The 17,556-nt window shown below is 36.6% G+C and overlaps 1 protein-coding gene and 1 long non-coding RNA gene across 5 annotated transcripts in view; one reads left to right on the forward strand and one right to left on the reverse strand.

The window, feature by feature from the left end:
* The window catches only part of LOC130177490 (uncharacterized), a 34,513-nt gene that overhangs the window by 2,666 nt on the left and 14,291 nt on the right, over positions 1-17,556 (reverse strand). Inside the window, exons 2-4 of the long non-coding RNA XR_008829024.1 lie at positions 15,783-15,910; positions 4,969-5,041; positions 4,527-4,632 (exon numbers count right to left, since the gene is read on the reverse strand). This is a non-coding gene — a long non-coding RNA (uncharacterized LOC130177490). The remainder of the gene's footprint in view (positions 1-4,526; positions 4,633-4,968; positions 5,042-15,782; positions 15,911-17,556) is intronic.
* LOC130177487 (proteoglycan 4-like) lies at positions 76-12,382 on the forward strand. Of its 4 annotated transcripts, none has more exons than XM_056389302.1 (13): positions 76-376; positions 1,828-2,118; positions 3,796-4,056; positions 4,545-4,652; positions 4,994-5,056; positions 5,782-5,943; positions 6,378-6,401; positions 6,493-6,531; positions 6,855-7,109; positions 8,043-8,315; positions 8,660-8,932; positions 9,379-9,618; positions 10,537-12,382. In XM_056389302.1, exons 1-13 carry the CDS (start codon positions 328-330, stop codon positions 10,743-10,745), a joined length of 2,247 nt encoding a protein of 748 aa, XP_056245277.1. In that variant the 5' UTR covers positions 76-327; the 3' UTR covers positions 10,746-12,382. The 4 variants fall into 4 exon arrangements, with proteins under 4 accessions (XP_056245277.1, XP_056245278.1, XP_056245279.1 ...); XM_056389303.1 differs by having other exon boundaries at positions 6,861-7,109; XM_056389304.1 differs by lacking the exon at positions 6,493-6,531.

Here is a 17,556-nt window from a genome sequence, read left to right on the forward strand (position 1 = left end):
TGTTATGTTGAGGAGTAGAAACAATGGTCATACGTTTAGAGTTTATTGTGAAGGGCCATAACTCACAAAGACCGGATATTCAGGTGTTTGTCCACACCTGCATGACGGAAATTACTTTGCCTAAGGAAAGTTGTCCTACCGCGCAATTTCTGTTAAGACTCTTTTTTATTTTAGCATGTCAAAACTTTTGACTGACACTAACATAATGACCTTTCCGACTGTGTATTCCGGGGACGATGGGTGGTAAACGTTTTTACGTTTTTATCAACAACAAAAGTGAAAGTAAAGCCAGAAGGAAAGTACTGTGATTGTCCTGCTTTTCCTGAAATGGCCCGTCGTTACTTCTTGGCCTGTTGTATCTTAACCTCCTACTTAGGTGAGTTGAGTGTAATTGTGGTGGGTTTTTTTTTTTTGTTGTATCTTGGCACTTTTGTGTGTACATACAAATAACAGTGCAGAGGGCTAGCAGCCTCTCAGGTTAATGATTTATCTAAAGTTGAACAGTTCATATTTCCTCACAGCAGGTAAAAACGATGCGTCTGTGTTACACAGTCGTAAGGGTTGAGCAAATGTTTTAGAACACCTTTGGTATTGGTCTTTTAAAACTAATACGGTAATGTATGTTAACCCACTGTTAAGTATTATTTAAGCCTAACTTATTGTAAAAATACAGCGTTACTTCTGATACTAAGGGAATACCAAGAAATACACTTGAATTTCATGTCATATGTATGGAAATTTGACTTTAGGCCTGTAGTAACACATAAACAATCAAATAATACAATAAGAATCCCACTTAATCTTTGGTAGCTTACATCATTTTGTTGACACTATGTCAGAGAGCTGTTCCGTGATACTTTTTGAGGCTGTAGTTTGTGTATTGTTATGTTAGACTGGATAGTATTGTGAGTTTGACAACGTAATTTTGACTTAATATCTGCTTTTTCTGGAGCTTTCAACTGCACCACATGGTCTTCATCAGTGTGGAGTTTGCTCAGTTGACAAGGAGATGGCTCAGTTGTCATCATGTTACTCATTTATGTGATAGTTATGTAATGAGGTGGTCTTGAATGGGACAGCAACTAAAAATTATCTTTATTACAGATTAATCTGCTGATTATTTTCCTGATTTATCAATGAATCAATTAAATGTCAGAAAATGGTGAAAAAAGAAAGAAAAACGAGCAACATCATGGAGTCTGAGATGATGCCATCCAATATCTTATTTTATCCAACCAACCCTGAAATATAACATTTACAGAAATGTAAGACCAAGAAGAAATTCTCCCATTTTAGAGCCTTGAACTAATGAATGTTTTGCTTTTTTTTCTTGAAAAATTACTTCAATGATTATTTGACTGTCAAAACAGTTGCAGATAAATTTTCTGTCACGTGAATAATTTATTAATCTACTAGTGGTTGCTGCAGTCTGTTCAAGTATGCCCACCTGTTATCATGTGAACAAAGTTTCATACATGGGTCACGTGATAACAGCTGAACCATCTCCATGACAACTGAACAAATTCTATCAGCTGTTGAACACTGAAATGCAGTTGAAAGCTCCAGAAAAGCTTGTAAGTGGACCATGAGTTGAGATAATTATTTTAAACTATATATTTCAAGGACAAGACTGAATCTTCACACTTACATTTAAAGTTTGTAATATTAAATTAAAAATATTAGGAACACCATAATGCAGTAAAGGATCATATTAAATTGTGCATGTGAGTCTTGGTTGGTTGGTTTTTGCTTGTACTGTTGTCATATCCCGCAATGTTTCACACATTATCCTACATGTCTCCACACTTCTGCATTTTCTTTGTCTAGTTTCTGGACAGACGCTAACATATCACCTCCAAGGGGAGACCATCCACCTGAAGCCACACATTACTGGACATCCTGATAATATTCTGTGGAAACATAATGGCAACAAAGTGGTAGAGTTTGATGGCAAGGAGGAAGAGGTGTACAGCCAATTTCAAAACAGGGTCACTCTTGACTGGGTATCTGCAGAACTAAATTTGACAGACGTCAGATATGACGATAGCGGAGAGTATGAACTGGAAATATTCATAAATAAAGCGTTAAAAAAAATCCACTATAAATTGGAGGTCATAGGTAAGTTACTGACTTTTACAGTAAAGTGGCTATATACTGTTGATAAGTCTTCTAAACATTGGTTCTTGCATTCTACAGCTGGAAGTTGATGTGTTGCTATAGCAGTTTAGTAAAACCTTCAATTAAAGTCATTGCTATCAATACAGTGGGCCTCATGCAAGAACTGCCCATACGAACAGATTTGTTCTTAAGATGCATGTACAACCACTCTAAGAGAATATGTGGCTTTTACCACTTTTCTTGTATTTGGTCTCTCTGCAGTATCATCATCTGTTGCACCCAACAGTGTAATGTCACCTACTGTAGGCTATAGTTTTCTGTGGCATTTCTCTGGCAACACATGGCATTTACCAGGCTGAAACTAGCGAGTTATGACAAATTTATGCAGTGAAGGAAGTTTGTCCAATCCAGCTTGGAACATTTGTATGAGCCAACCTCAAAGAAAAAAGTAAGTCTGTAGTAGTCTGTAAGACATGAAAAGGGTTCAGTAGGGACAGATATTTTTACAGTAAAGGCAATGTACATTTTGGCAGAGTTTTGTGTTTCAAGCTGCAAATTTCATCATGGGTTTATTGTGGATTTTTGGAGCTTTTTCAAATTAAGCTTAGAGCTTCTGAATTGCATTTTCAAGTGAAATTGGCAATTAAGAATATTATTACTGTGCAGCACAGTAATGATTGCAACATTCACGGAGGTGTATTTTGTAGGTTCAAGGCTTTCTGTGTTCAAATCCACTAATACATTCCTTCCATGTAACCTCCATTCGGTAAGATTTGCAGCTTGTCCTAGGGGTCAGTGTGGAAGCCCCACAGACCATTCACACATTGGCCTAAACTCCCTAAGTATACAGTATTTAAACTAATTAAAACTTGCTCTTGACCAACAATAAAATGCTACATGCATACTGATGCATGTTAATAAATTAACAATCTAATAATGTTATATATTACATCATTCACAGAGTCACTTTTATTTTTGCACATTTTGCTGTCAATACTTTTTTTTTTTACTTTGGAAGGATTTTGAATTCAAGCCTTTTAATTTTAATGGAGTATTTCTACATTGATGTATAAAAAAAGCAGTGTACTTCTTCCACCACTGCCCACACCCAAAGTAAATCAAGATATCATATATGAAAGCCAGTATTATCTCTTAATATGTAACCTATTAAAAGGGAATTTCATTGTTAGTTTGCTTGCTTTGCTGATTAGGATGGCTCTAATATGACATTATATTTAGTTCCAAGAAGGAATTGCACATTGTCTTATATTGCAGTATAAGGTCAGGGTTTTGACATTGATCTCATGTAGCAGTCAGTGTCTGTTTCCTTTCACCACGGCAGCATTATTTCACTAAAAGTGTTTTAGTCTTAAACATCCTGTAAGAATAATTTGTCATGACCATGAATTTTCATAACCTTAAACAAAGTTGTTATAGTTACCTAAACTTATCAATATTTACATATTATTATAATATTATTAATTATAAGATGGGGGCAGAATTAGTGATTTTCAATAATCACTGCTGGTTAAGTTATTTTATTAATTTTATTCTGTTATAATTTGTTTTGTTGATGTAAGAATGCAATGTTGTCATTGTATAAATCCATGTAACATAAGGGAATCACTCTTTTAGGTTTGCATTCATGTATTTATTTTCATTCATATATTCATGTAGGCAAGGTTCCCAAACCCACTGTATCCTGTGACATGAATAATGGCAGCCTCAATACAGACGGAACCCAGGCAACGCTGACGTGCTCTGCAGATCCTCAGTCCTTAATGAGCTATGAGTGGGACTCGCAAGGAATCAAGCTGCCTGGCCCAAAGTTAACAATATCTCTGGGGGATGAACATGATGATAAAATGTACACTTGTACAGTGAGAAACCGTCTGACTATTGAAACCACTACATTCACCGCAAAGGATTGCTACTCTGGTGAGCTGTTACTTAAATATCAACTCTACTGTGTACTTAAAATATAAGTTGTGGAATTTGTCAATGCTCAGAAACTAATTTACATGGATATTATTAAAATTTACCCACCAAACATCCTCAGTTTCATTAAGAAATAATAACTGCAATGCAGCACTGACGATAGCACTGAATGTGAAGCAGAGACTTTGAAACTCAGCTGAGCCTTCATTCCAGTGCTGATAAAAAAAAAGAAAAGAAACATAAATCATGTGTCTATAATGAATAATGATGATAATGGAATTAATATATTAGATCACTTCAAAAAACAAAAACTTTCACAGCTATTCACAAAATGTTGTCCTTTGGTTGTATGGTATCGAGACAGATTGCAGACTTCATGTTCAAAAATGTAGACTGAAATGTTCAGAGTTATAGCACTATATGAATATTGTTTTAGTAATGAATGTAATGTAATAAGAAGTTGCAGTAACCTTTGTCCTTCTGTGCAGAGGAGAGTTCATCCATAGCACTCCCTGTTGGCTTATCCTGCGCCTTCCTTGTGCTTCTCCTTGTGCTTCTCATTTGTGGCGTAATATTCTGCAAACAAAGTAGTAAAGGTACAGTTAAACAAATTACTCCTTAGCCAGATACCCTGAATTATTTATTTTTCAGCAACTGAGGAGCATTAGCAGATACACTGAGCATATGTATACTGTATGTATTCTAACTCATCTATTCCCAAAGCTGTGTGTAAGTTGACTAAATGTAATAATGAGTTTTATATGGGGCATTGTTCTTTGTTAATTAGAGATCAAAAGTTCCTCCAGATCTACCAACAGCATGTAATGAAAGCTATTTATGTGCAATAGTACTGAACACAGGCCACTGCTATTACTGATTCTGATCTTCACGATGTATACAACAAGAACTTACTGTTTGCGTTTCCTCTTCTGTCCAGCATGTTTTGCAGAGAGAAACAAAGATTCTACGGTAAAAAGGTTCACACCTGGTACAAGAGAAGGTATGATATTTTATATTTTCAGTGGTCACAGTCTAATTAATCTGACAATAATTCTTACAATGAATTGTTAGGTTTACAAAATGTCAGACAATCAGAAGTTTCTTTTTATAAATGTCTTCAACAAAACGATTAATCAGTAATCAAATTGTGGTGAATTAAATTTTCATCATAAGACTAATCCTATAAATCGATCAATCATTTCAGATCAAGCAGTTAACACAAATGTTACTCTGCTTTTCATAATAAAGAAAGTTGTGGGAAAGAAAAGAAAATGTATTTTGTTTAGACAGTGACCAGGCATTTCTACCAAAAGGAACACAAGCTATAGATTCTGCTTGTTAACTTCATTACTCATGGTAAAGATAAAGGACTGTTGACTGCCCATTATCTAAAGGGTGTGTTGCAGATAAGAAATAGAAAGCACTAAGTGATCACATACCTCCAAAGCTGCACAATCCTTTAAAAGGAGCGAATAAATAATAATAGACCAAGTTGTAAAAATTGTAATAATTTGCATCGGGTCCAGATGAACAAAATAATTAAAACACACACAGTGATAGTATATCATTAGACAGATATGATGAGGCACATATTTTCAGTCAAATAAGTGCAGAAGTTCATCATTTGTATTTTCTCATTGATGATGGTCATATTGTCTAATATCTCTTTTATCTTTCTCTCTTATAAGTGAGCTGCATTACATCTTGTATTTTAATCTGTTTCAGAGTCAGATATGGAGTCAGCTCGGAATGACATACGTATACCTCTAATTAGAGAATCCACACGCCGCTCTTCGCAGCGACTTCCCCATCAGAACCAAAGTGATGGGAACATTAAGCCTGATGCCCATGTTTCCAATCACAAAGAAGACTTGGAAGAAGGAGAAGGTAATGCTGACTAATACACTGTTTTGGGGTATTTCATTTAAACTGTAAGCAGGTTTATCACAACTTTTTTACTGTTGCTAAGAAATGTGGTGAAACAACATTATGCATTGTGTTATTTTCTCTCTGTTTCTCAACTGTCCACTGTTGGGAGTTTAAAAACAACATTTGTGCTGAAATAATTTCATAAAACATCCACAAATATTTAGATTTTTTTTCTTTTACCTCCTCATTTTGGACTTAAACTACATACATATCCATGTGCATTGTGCTTATATATCACGAGGGGATAAATAAAGTATCTATCTATCTATATTTTTATTTTTCTGGGTATTTTGTAAACAGTAGAAAATAGACGGATGAAACTGAGATAAATTCAGTGTGCGTCACAAATTATAACTGATTGATTGATTTTTCTTTTTTTTTTTATTTTACAGAACATGACATGGATATCCTAAAAGGTACACAAACTAAACATTTGTCATCATTGATAAATATTACAAAAGGTGCTTCAAATGAATTGAGCTGGTTTTGACTGTTCACTCTTTCCAGGGCACGTCCAGCATTATAAAATGATGTTTGAGCAAAAAGGTGGTGACGGTTTGTTTTGTTTGACCAAGAATTAAGTGACTCAAAGTAATAATTAAAGATAGTGTTGATTAATTTTCTGTCAATCAGTTAAATGATTAATCATGTTATTCACATAAAAATGGTGAAATTCAAAATCCAAGTTGACATCTTAAGATTGTTTCTTTTGTTTGACTTACAGTTAACTGACTCAAAATGTTTATTAATAATTAATAATAATAATAAAATTAGTGTTGATTAATTTTTCCATCAATCAGTCATTAGCCTAATCATGTTATTGTTTCAGCACTACTTGATATTAGCATATCATTTTTTCTGGGTTTGAGGTTTAGAGAAGAACACAGACAAGGTTAAGAGAGCTCTGGTTCCTGTTCCAACTACTCGGGATCAGGACAATCCTCCAGGCAACCACAAAGGAGATGCAGAAGCAGATCAGTTCAGAGGACCATCAGAGAACAAGATCCCAGAGTGTGATTCTTCAGACACCGGAGAGGCAAATGAACCAGAACCAGTTGGTGTGTTGGACGACAGTGAGGACACACAGCCTGATGTGGAATCATCACCTGCTCCTGAACATCCAGGTTTGGAAACTTCACTAGACACTTTCCTGTTCATTTACTTTCCTTTGCAGACTATTCTGTTTTACAGCAATAATACTGGATTCATGGGATTTTATCATCAATGTCACGAAGCACCTTGATTTGTCACATATGTAATTCACTGAATTGGTCAAAAACAAATATTCCAATGTTATTTTATCTATAAATGGTTTTTCAATTGAGTTGTCAGAAAGGTTGCTATATTGTGACATAACCTCATCTATAAGAAGCCATTAACTAGCTTTTGAGATTTGGAAAATACTTTTAAGATTTTGCTGATTGCTTTCAAAGCCCTACGTATCTGAAATACCTATCACTATTATTATTACTATTCATTTATGTATTAGTCCTGAAAACACGCCTTATTACCAAGGGTAACCACGCTTTTCCCACTCAAGATTCATGGCTGGGGAACTGCCCTCCTCTCAGTCTTATGTTTGCCAAATCATTGTCAGCTTTCAAATTTTCGCTCAGGCATTTTTTAATAATGTTTAAGTTAGGCTATATTGATATCCATGACTTTACTTTCAAGGGAATTTTGTATACAGTAAGGAATAGAGAATGAAATTAATATAATTTCTGTTTGTGTTACGAATTATAACTGATTGAACCTGTTATGGACTTCAGCAGGAAGCATTCTTTCCTTAATTCTTTCTCTTTTTTTTTATTTAACTGAACATGACATGGATTTACGACATTAGATTGCACAACAAGTTTACACTAACAAAAAATATGTTTATCACCACTGATACATAACCTACTACAAAGGGTTCTATAAATGAATTTTGCTGGGGGTGACTATTCACTCTTTGCAGGGCATTTCCAATATCTTAAAGGGAAATTCCACCTAGACTATCTGACTCCCAACTCCTCTGACTGCTTCTTTTTCTTTCACTTCTTTTTTCTGGGTTTCAGGTTTAGAGGAGAACACGGACAAGGATAAGAAAGCTGTTCCTCCTCCCACTCCGCCTAAAAAACCATCTTTCCGTCGAAATCCGGACAATGTTCCTGGCAACCACAAAGGAGATGCAGAAGCAGATCAGTTCAGAGGACCATCAGAGAACAAGATCCCAGAGTGTGATTCTTCAGACACCGGAGAGGCAAATGAACCAGAACCAGTTGGTGTGTTGGACGACAGTGAGGACACACAGCCTGATGTGGAATCATCACCTGCTCCTGAACATCCAGGTTTGGAAACTTCACTAGACACTTTCCTGTTCATTTACTTTCCTTTGCAGACTATTCTGTTTTACAGCAATAATACTGGATTTATGGGATTTTATCATCAATGTCACGAAGCACCTTGATTTGTCACATATGTAATTCACTGAATTGGTCAAAAACAAATATTCGAAACTTATTTTATCTGCAAATGGTTTTTCAATTGAGTTGTCAGAAAGGTTGCTATATTGTGACTATTCACTCTTTGCAGGGCATTTCCAATATCTTTAAGGGAAATTCCAACTAGACTATCTGACTCCCAACTCCTCTGACTGCTTCTTTTTCTTTCACTTCTTTTTTCTGGGTTTCAGGTTTAGAGGAGAACACGGACAAGGATAAGAAAGCTGTTCCTCCTCCCACTCCGCCTAAAAAACCATCTTTCCGTCGAAATCCGGACAATGTTCCAGGCAACCACAAAGGAGATGCAGAAGCAGATCAGTTCAGAGGACCATCAGAGAACAAGATCCCAGAGTGTGATTCTTCAGACACCGGAGAGGCAAATGAACCAGAACCAGTTGGTGTGTTGGACGACAGTGAGGACACACAGCCTGATGTGGAATCATCACTCGCTCCTGAACACCCAGGTTTGGATACTACACATCTGAGTTCGATTAAACACAACAGAAACTAACCAGCAAGAAAAGGGAAGACCAGTTTCTGAGCCTGAAATAATGAATTAGATATGCAGTGTTTAGTGTTGGGCAATACAACACATACCAGGCAATGATTGTCAACCAGACAATGCTGAAAATCCAGCAATGGGACTGCATTATGGCAATAATTTTTTCATTAATGTGATTAGAAATTAAACAGTTACTGGTTTCACGCCAAATCATAATCATAAATAAATCGGTTAAAAAACAATCTACTTAGTGTTCATTAATCATTTGATTGTTTCACCACTATTTGATATTAGCATCAAACATTTCTCCTAACTGGACTATCTGACTCCCAACTCCTCTGACTGCTTCTGTAGGGTTTCATCTCTTAAATCCTTCATTTTCTTTCATTTCTCTTTTCTGGGTTTCAGGTTTAGAGGAAAACACAGACAAGGATAAAAAAGCTGTTCTTCCTCCTCATCCACCTAAAAAACCATCTAGATGTCCGAGTCTGAACAGTCCTCTGCGAAATGACCAAGGACACGCAGAAACAGGTCAGTTCAGAGGACCAGCAGAGAACAAGATCCCAGAGTGTGATTCTTCAGAAACCGGACCAGACCCAGTTGACACACCGTCTGCTGTGGAATCATCCACTGCTCCAGAACACCCAGGTTTGGAAACTTAACTATCTGAGTTAGATTCAATCTTCAAACCCCAAATCCTGTCAACCAGCTAAAATCGAGTTTTGGAACTTTCTCATTCAGTGTCCAGCATCGATCCTGTAATCTGGGTGTATGTCGTTTGAGTTTCTATATTTGTTATATATTTGCTATATATTTACTTTATACATTCATCTCATTTGAATGACTCGCATCTTGTTCGGATTTGAAAAGCTAATAAGATACTGAAATAAAATGTACCTGTCAATTCGTTGTGCTTATTAATTAATTATGCTGGGCAACCGTGTTTGTCACTGTACAGGACAGTAGTGTGATGAAAGGGAGGGAATAGCATCTATCTAAAGCTGTAAATTGAAATTATTTTGTGCAGTACGGAACCATTGAATGCCTCTGTTTAAGAGTTAGTGTGGGTTGTACAGTGCCACTGGATGAAACACCCAAGTTTATGCTTAGTTTAAAATATCTGATTCACAGTGCTTAGGGTACAGCAGCAGTTTCATTTATGGACTGATTATTCTTTACAGTGATCATGACAGCTAGAAAAGATTTCACTGTTTCCTTCCTCATAGAAGAAAGAATTGACCCCAGAAAGACCACAACATTTCTTAGTTATGACAGTTCAAAATTTAATTAAATGTAATTATAATAATAATAATCATAATAATATTGTTAAACATGTGAAAAGCTGTAGGAAAAGCTATGTTTGATTCACTGTATTGCTCATTTTAATTCAGTCCATTGCTTACATAGGAAATGGTTTCTTAGCTTTGCTCATTACTAAAACTTCGATCGAGGATGAGTCTGACTTTTTTAAATGAAAACTGCCTTGATTTAACCCCTTTGCAAAGGCTTAGCAGACTGATGCAGTTTTTGTACTAAGTTCTTTTCTTTGTTTGCTATCTGTTTCAGAATCAGAGAAGGAGGAAGCAAAGTCTCCTCCTGCAGATGGCATCTCTCGTCCTACTCCTAGGCCACGTTCTTTTCTGATCCGAAACTCCCCAGAGATGGGAACTAAGGACACTGCTGGTGAACACAAGGAAGATGCCAAGTCAGAACCGGTTGATGGAGAAACATCAGAAAAAAATGTCAGAGAATCTGACTCACCAGGCTCAGAATAAAGAAATGAATCAGACGACCAGTGAGGAGAAACAGTTACCACCGTTTCTGAGCAGAATAGTTCAGAAACGGCTGTAAAAGATTCAAACACACAAGAAAAACACAACCTGCTAGAAATGGACAGTTTCTGAAGATGAAAGTGAATAAGACGACGTAGGTGACAGGGGAGAAATAGATATGGTCTTTAGACACCTCTCAGCAGCTTCAGAGCCCCACACAAACAAAACCAGACAACACTAAAACCAATACTTTTTTAAGAGTCTCTAAACACTGCCCATGCAGATATAGACGAAAAACCACAAAGCAAAACCAGGCCTGACTCAGATGAGTCTTGGGGCTGTTAGACGGCAGCACACTAGAAGCAGATAAAGGTCAGGGTGAGGGTAAAACTGTTGAGAAAAATGAGGACCCATGTGGCCCAAAAGAAGAAAAGCCAGCGAGAACCTGAGTGAGGATAAAGAAGGACAGAAGAAAGCTGAAGTTGTTGAATAGGCTTTCAAACAACTAGGCAAACTGAAAAGAGAGAAAGAAGCAGACAGAGAAAGTGAAGACACAAATACAACATAGCAATTAGATAAAATCAATTCAAATATGTAAAGGCAGAGTTTCAGGAGTATGGAGTCCAAAGGCAGACAAATATTTTCTGTGGGAAAATAATGGAGAGATTGACATTCAGGAAGAATTTGAGAACAGACAATTGCCTAAGTGAAAAAGGACAGTTTTGAGGTTGAGGTCCAGAGCAGATTGAAAGCAGAAGGTTGATTCATCTTTGTTGCCTTTTTTCCTCTTTCATAAGTCACATACTGTAACTTAAAGGTTTCATTCAAACCAGTAATACCAGTATTCTAACTAGCCAGCTGACTGAGGAACAACAGAGTCACCCTTATACACAGAGAAAGACAAGAGATGTGTGAACCTGAAAAGGCACTACGGAAATTACAGTTTGTAGGAAGTGGCTGCCAGAGCTCCAGACGTTTGAGTCAGAGAGTACAGAAACAGTTTTGCTTTCATTTTTACTTTTTTACATGTTAGTATGTGTTTTTATTGTTTGTATTTTTTACAGGGTCAATACAGTTTCCACTGTTGCTTTGTTTTTAGATAGAAGAAGCTATATATTTAACTGTAAATTTAAAAAGCACTAATCTCATGAATGTCATACTGACTATTCATATTAATCTCATACTATGACTTTTGGCCTTGAAGACTGTAATTTAGAAAATAAGCTTAGTTGAATGTGCAATGACAAGGATCAGCATCAAATATCCCTCTGGATTCATAAAGGACCTATGGGATATATGGGATTTTATGATGCTGTAACATAATGTAAAAGGTGATCCCCGTGTATGCAAATAATTCATTATCAGATATCTGTTCTTCATGTAATCACAAAAATTTTTTTTCAGAGCTCAGGGTGGATTTGTCAGCACTGTTTATTCATGCTTTGTTTGTGATTTCCATTTATGATACTACAACTACATTTGTGTTTTGTTTCCATTCCCTTGCTGTAGTTTTTGCTAATGTTTTGGGAAACCTTCATTACATTGCCCTGTATTGGATTCTCATGTCTTTGAATTGTAAAGTAAAAAAATTTTTTTTGTAATTTTGTCAGAATGTTTATTAAACGTTTTTAAAAGTTGAATGGAGCCAGAAAACCCAGAATTTATTAACAGGAGAAGCTCATGTATAAGGGAGGGAACGATTTTTGACATGAAATTTAATAGATTTGCAATGAAATAAGAGAAAAATAAGGTAATACATAGACATTGTGTTTGACAGTTTAAGACTGCAAATCTATAACTTAAACAGAAAGAAAGTACAGATACTGAATCAGATGATCTTTGAAGTAACTGTAAAATATTTTTGTGTCAGTAGGGGGCAGTGTTTATCAGTCTTTACCTCTAGTCACAGGCTGATGTTCAAGCTGGGATGTGAGAAATTAGTTCTTTTTAAGACCTCAACACTGAGACGGTTGAAGGACATCCTTGCCTATAAAAGGCAGGCTTAACAAATACACAGTAGAAAAATATAATGGTGAAATGTGTGAAATTACATCACTTTTCTCCAGAACATTTATCTGAAGTCTGAAACATTCATACTTATGGTCTTGCCTTGTGCTGAGGACAGGGTGTTGATGAGTTGTATAAATGTGTTCTATAGGTACATGTAGGTCAGAACTGGTTCAAGGATATAACTTGAAAAAGATCAGAGACATTGTTGGCACAGCTCAAAGAAACGTGTCTTATTGGGCACTTGGTCACATTTTGTGTCAGTAACTGAGGACATGCAAAGTGCAGTGGAAGTCTGCGGCGAATTCAGTGAGAAGCAACACAGCTGCCACAGTAAACTAGCAGTCAAGTCAACCAAACTGCTCAGCGATGTAAATGCATATAAAGCAGGTTGCTGGATGACAAGCTGTTGTAGATTTCTGAGGGCACCGGTTGGGCCATCAGCGAAAGTCATGCACGATTAGTTTAACCTCTGAGTCACAGGGAAGTCTATGATCAGCTACCACCTGACCTGTGGGTTCAGAGCACAAGCAGAGAATGAACACTATCACATTTCTGTGGTCGCAACAAATACTGAGGGGATATTAGTGTATTGAATTATTTGTGGAGATTGGGGCTCTGCCATTTCAGACGAAGGTCACAATGTGGTTCCACTGAGACGTTGCTGATGTCTTGATGGCAGCAGGGAAGCTCATGTCCTGGCTCAGAGTCTTCCTGTGAAGCAAGGCTTTGTTTTTCCACGCCAGAACATTTTATAGAAGTATTGTTATAATCATCTCTGGGATGATTGTTACAGCTGAAGGGCTTTCTTTTTTTAGGTTTTCCTTGATATTGCAACAATAACAAGTAAGCCCATATTGTACAACTGGCCAGGACATGCCCTTTATTGCATGGTTGTTTCCTTTTCCACATCATGTAGTTACATTACATTACATTACAGTGTAATGTTCTCTCAGATACAGGCCAAATTACACTTTTCCCTTCAGATTGTTTAGTTCCTTTTTGGCCTTGTTGCAATAGGATTGGGGAAAAAAAAAGAAAAATGGGCCACCCTCCAGAACTGCCTTTTATACCAGGTTGATTAGCATGCTGGGTTGTTTAAATTGCCTCCTAGAGGGCTGACGTGAAATCGAACAATATCCTCTGACTTTAGAGACTAGCCCCATAGCTTCTCATTTATTTTTATGCAGAGTTAGGACAGAGCTCTGGCACTGCTCCACTGCTCCGAGGAAGCAGAAGCAGAGCCCAGGGAGACCAAGTCTGGGTAGTTTAGGACAAATCAATTAATATCAGCTCAATAAAAGTCCTTGGCTCTTTCTGGGCAATACTTTATTGTGACAGTGCAACCTTGGTGCCCACCATAATTATGTGTATAAATTGTTAAATGCGGTTGAGACATTATAATGAAATAATATCCCTTTCCTATCTCTATAAAAGACTTCTATTAAATCCTGATTGTCTTTGGACCCTGCTTTTACTGTATGAAGAGTAATGGCAGAGCATTGTTTGTCATAGTTATTAGTATACTATATATTTAACAAGGTTTTCCTCTTGGGTGATGATGTTTATGGCTGTGTATTTGGGTCCAACTCAACCTCCATGCTTTTATTTTTATGCCAACATTTGGTTATCATGTAAAATTCAAGTGTGCCAAAGGCAGAAAGATTATTATACCCACAGCAGTAACCAACATAGTGGAAACACTTAATATACTACTTATATACCTATGAATGGGGCTGATAAAATAGATATAGGGCAGAAGATTTAGAGTTGCTTGACTGTCCTCGCTGAACCAAATATGATCTTAGTAGTCAGAGGTAATTTAAGTAATAAATAGTAGTAAATATATCTCATCTCCTTTATGACCTTAATAATGGAGACCTTGCTCTGCAGGGTCGGGGGGGGGGCTATAATGTTGTCATCATTCCACTCATAAAGAACTTAATTTGAGGATGTTATCTACTGTTTGGTTGTTTCTAAACAACACAGACACACCGCTGTTGCCATGTTCATATTTGGTGACCACAATATAAACATTGGTTATTAGATCTCCTCCTGGCTGACTGAAGGTGTGCACAGTGGCAGCCATGTTTGCGTGAGTCTCATGGTGGATTCTTTCACATCAGGACAGCTTAAAGCTAATTACAGAGTCTTAGACATCTCCTTGTTGCCTGGCAAGACCCTGATGATCAGTCACATCTTTGTGTCTGCACTTTCTGTCACAAAATGTCTTGGCAATAATTTCCGTCTGAAACAGCAACAGCAGAGTCAATAAGTAAATATTTTCTTTTGAATGGCCAGGAAAAATCTTGGGAGTATTCACATGTTTTCATTATGGCTTCTCTTGGGCATTTGCTTCAGAGACAGCTTTCATCTTTGTGGTGGGAAAATAGAACCTGGCCTAATTTGTGCATTTTATCTAAACAGTATGGGCACACAGCTAACTATGAAACAGAGCCAAACACTACATAGCATAAAAAAAGGCAACCCTCTTTTGTAAAGTACTGGAAAACGTTTGTTTGACATTAGTCAGTCCGACCGATGGTCATCCTCCACTTTGGTCCGGGCTGAAACTGTTGGATGGATCGCCATGACAGTTATGTGTCCCAGAGGATACACTCAAAAAACTGCTGGGTTAAAAAATAACCCAACCTTAACTTCCCCGCTGGGTAACTATGGGACAGAAAACGCACTGGGTTGGTTTGACGCAAGTGCTGGGTTTTAACATTTAACCCAATAGCCATTTTTACATTACATTTTTAAAAATTAGCTTTTTGTTACTGTTGTGTTTTATCATTTACATTTTTTTGTCTCATTTATTGTTTGGTTCTCTCATTTACAGGTTTGGTTTTACATTTACAGTTTCATTTTATCATTTATGGGTTTCATTTTATCATTTATGGGTTTCATTTTACATTCAGTTTCTTTTTTCCTCTTCTGCTTTCAAACATTCTGGCCCTAAATGACCTTCATAGATATCCAGCAGTACACATGCCCACTCTTACTGAATAGAAAAAGTAAAGCAAAACTTACAGGTTGCATGTCAGTAAATGACCAGTGGGACTCCTCAGTGGTAGGTCTGAAGACTTCTCTTCCTCTCTTGTAGATGGATGGGGGAAACAGAGTTGGCAGGACCTTCAGAGCTCGCTCACCTTTAGCATCTAAACAATTTGAGCAAAATACATAGGTGTCGCATTAACATTTAAATAGTATTCTATATTTGAATTGATATTTTTGAAGCACTATTTCTTACTTTTCTGCCCTAGTGTTGACTGGTACCTATAAGTGTGTTGATTGTGTAGCCTAAACTAATGACCAGGAGCGTTGTAACATCTGACAATGGACTAAATTCTGTTTATAATCTAAAAAGTAACATATTTGATGCTGAGTGAGACAAGCTAGCTATTTGTGAGACAAATTTAAACTTCTAATCTATAGGTCTGATTAAGAACAAAAGAATAGAACCACACTCATCATCATCATTTTGGACCATTTTAACACTGTATCATGGATAATCTTATAGTCAGAGAGAGGAAGAGTCTGTTGTCTTTCAACTGTCAAAACATTTTAATTAAACATCAGTTTTCAGGTCGTCATGTAGAAAGAATATTTTGACTTGAGATATATATGCATTTTACACTCTCACTAACACATATGCACTACTAAATCATTTCGACACATTAGGAGACATTCTAGTCATAACTTGGATAACTATAATGGATTTACAAACAGAACATCAATAAATGCAGATGCAGCTGATAAAAAAATAAATAAAAGCTTTGTTGCCTCATTAGCTTTCAGTGTCTGAGCAGTAACTCTATAAACTGTGGTTTGATAGCTCTGTGCACAATATAAATACAAAATACAGGTTTTTAATGAATGCGCAGCTGCTGTCCAGCTGTTTATTTTTGGTATTTCACAGCCAATTGTGTCATGTTGGAGGATGTCATTACAGCACTGCACTAACTGTACTTATTATTTGGACAGTGCATCACTTCCTCTATGCAATTACAAACTCCAAGGCATTAAAAGCTCATCCTGCTGCATCCTGGCAAGACGCCATCTCCAGGCTGCTACTGATACTGCGTGGACCCAGGGGCTGCTGGGTGTTGTAGTTACTACAGGTGTGACAAAGGTGTGCTTAGAGTACATGGGTTTCTGTTTGGGTTACAGAGACATTCAACAAGTAAACTAAAGCTCGGGAAAAAAATTAAATACACTAATGGACAAAAATATGCAGATACAGTGTGCATTGTGTCCGCAACTTTAATAAAGTTTTGTTCTGGGGATAGTTTTCATGATTTGGGCTCCTTTGTATGGAAAATTTGAAACGTCTGAAAGTTAGAGAATCCCTAAAGTTAAATACGACACACATGATTAAATGAAGAAGAAATGTTAAATTAATTTCATTTATCTTTCTTTATTTGATCACTGACTATTATTTTTCATTGTAACATGAATTTACCATACCACATTATAATCAAATCACAAGATAACAAAGTGGAGAAGTGTATTAGCTAGCTTTGAACTGTCCAAAAGTCAACAGCTCAAGCTAGCCTTATAATGTCCAAAGGTTAGCAGTTAATGCTACCCTTGAAATTTCCAAAAGTAGCATTTAATGCTAGCCTTATGATGCCCAAATTTTAGAGCTTTGGCAGTTTAACCTTATAATTTCTGATTAATGTTAATGTCACTGCATTACTTAGCCTCATGCTAGCTTTATCTTACCATTGAATTTATAGAGACCAAAGTTATCAGCTAATTTTAATGTTAGTGGCACTGGATTACTTACTTACATACTATTAGT

The sequence above is a fragment of the Seriola aureovittata genome, chromosome 11, assembly GCF_021018895.1.
Source record: "Seriola aureovittata isolate HTS-2021-v1 ecotype China chromosome 11, ASM2101889v1, whole genome shotgun sequence".
NCBI classification, from domain to species: Eukaryota; Metazoa; Chordata; class Actinopteri; order Carangiformes; family Carangidae; genus Seriola; species Seriola aureovittata.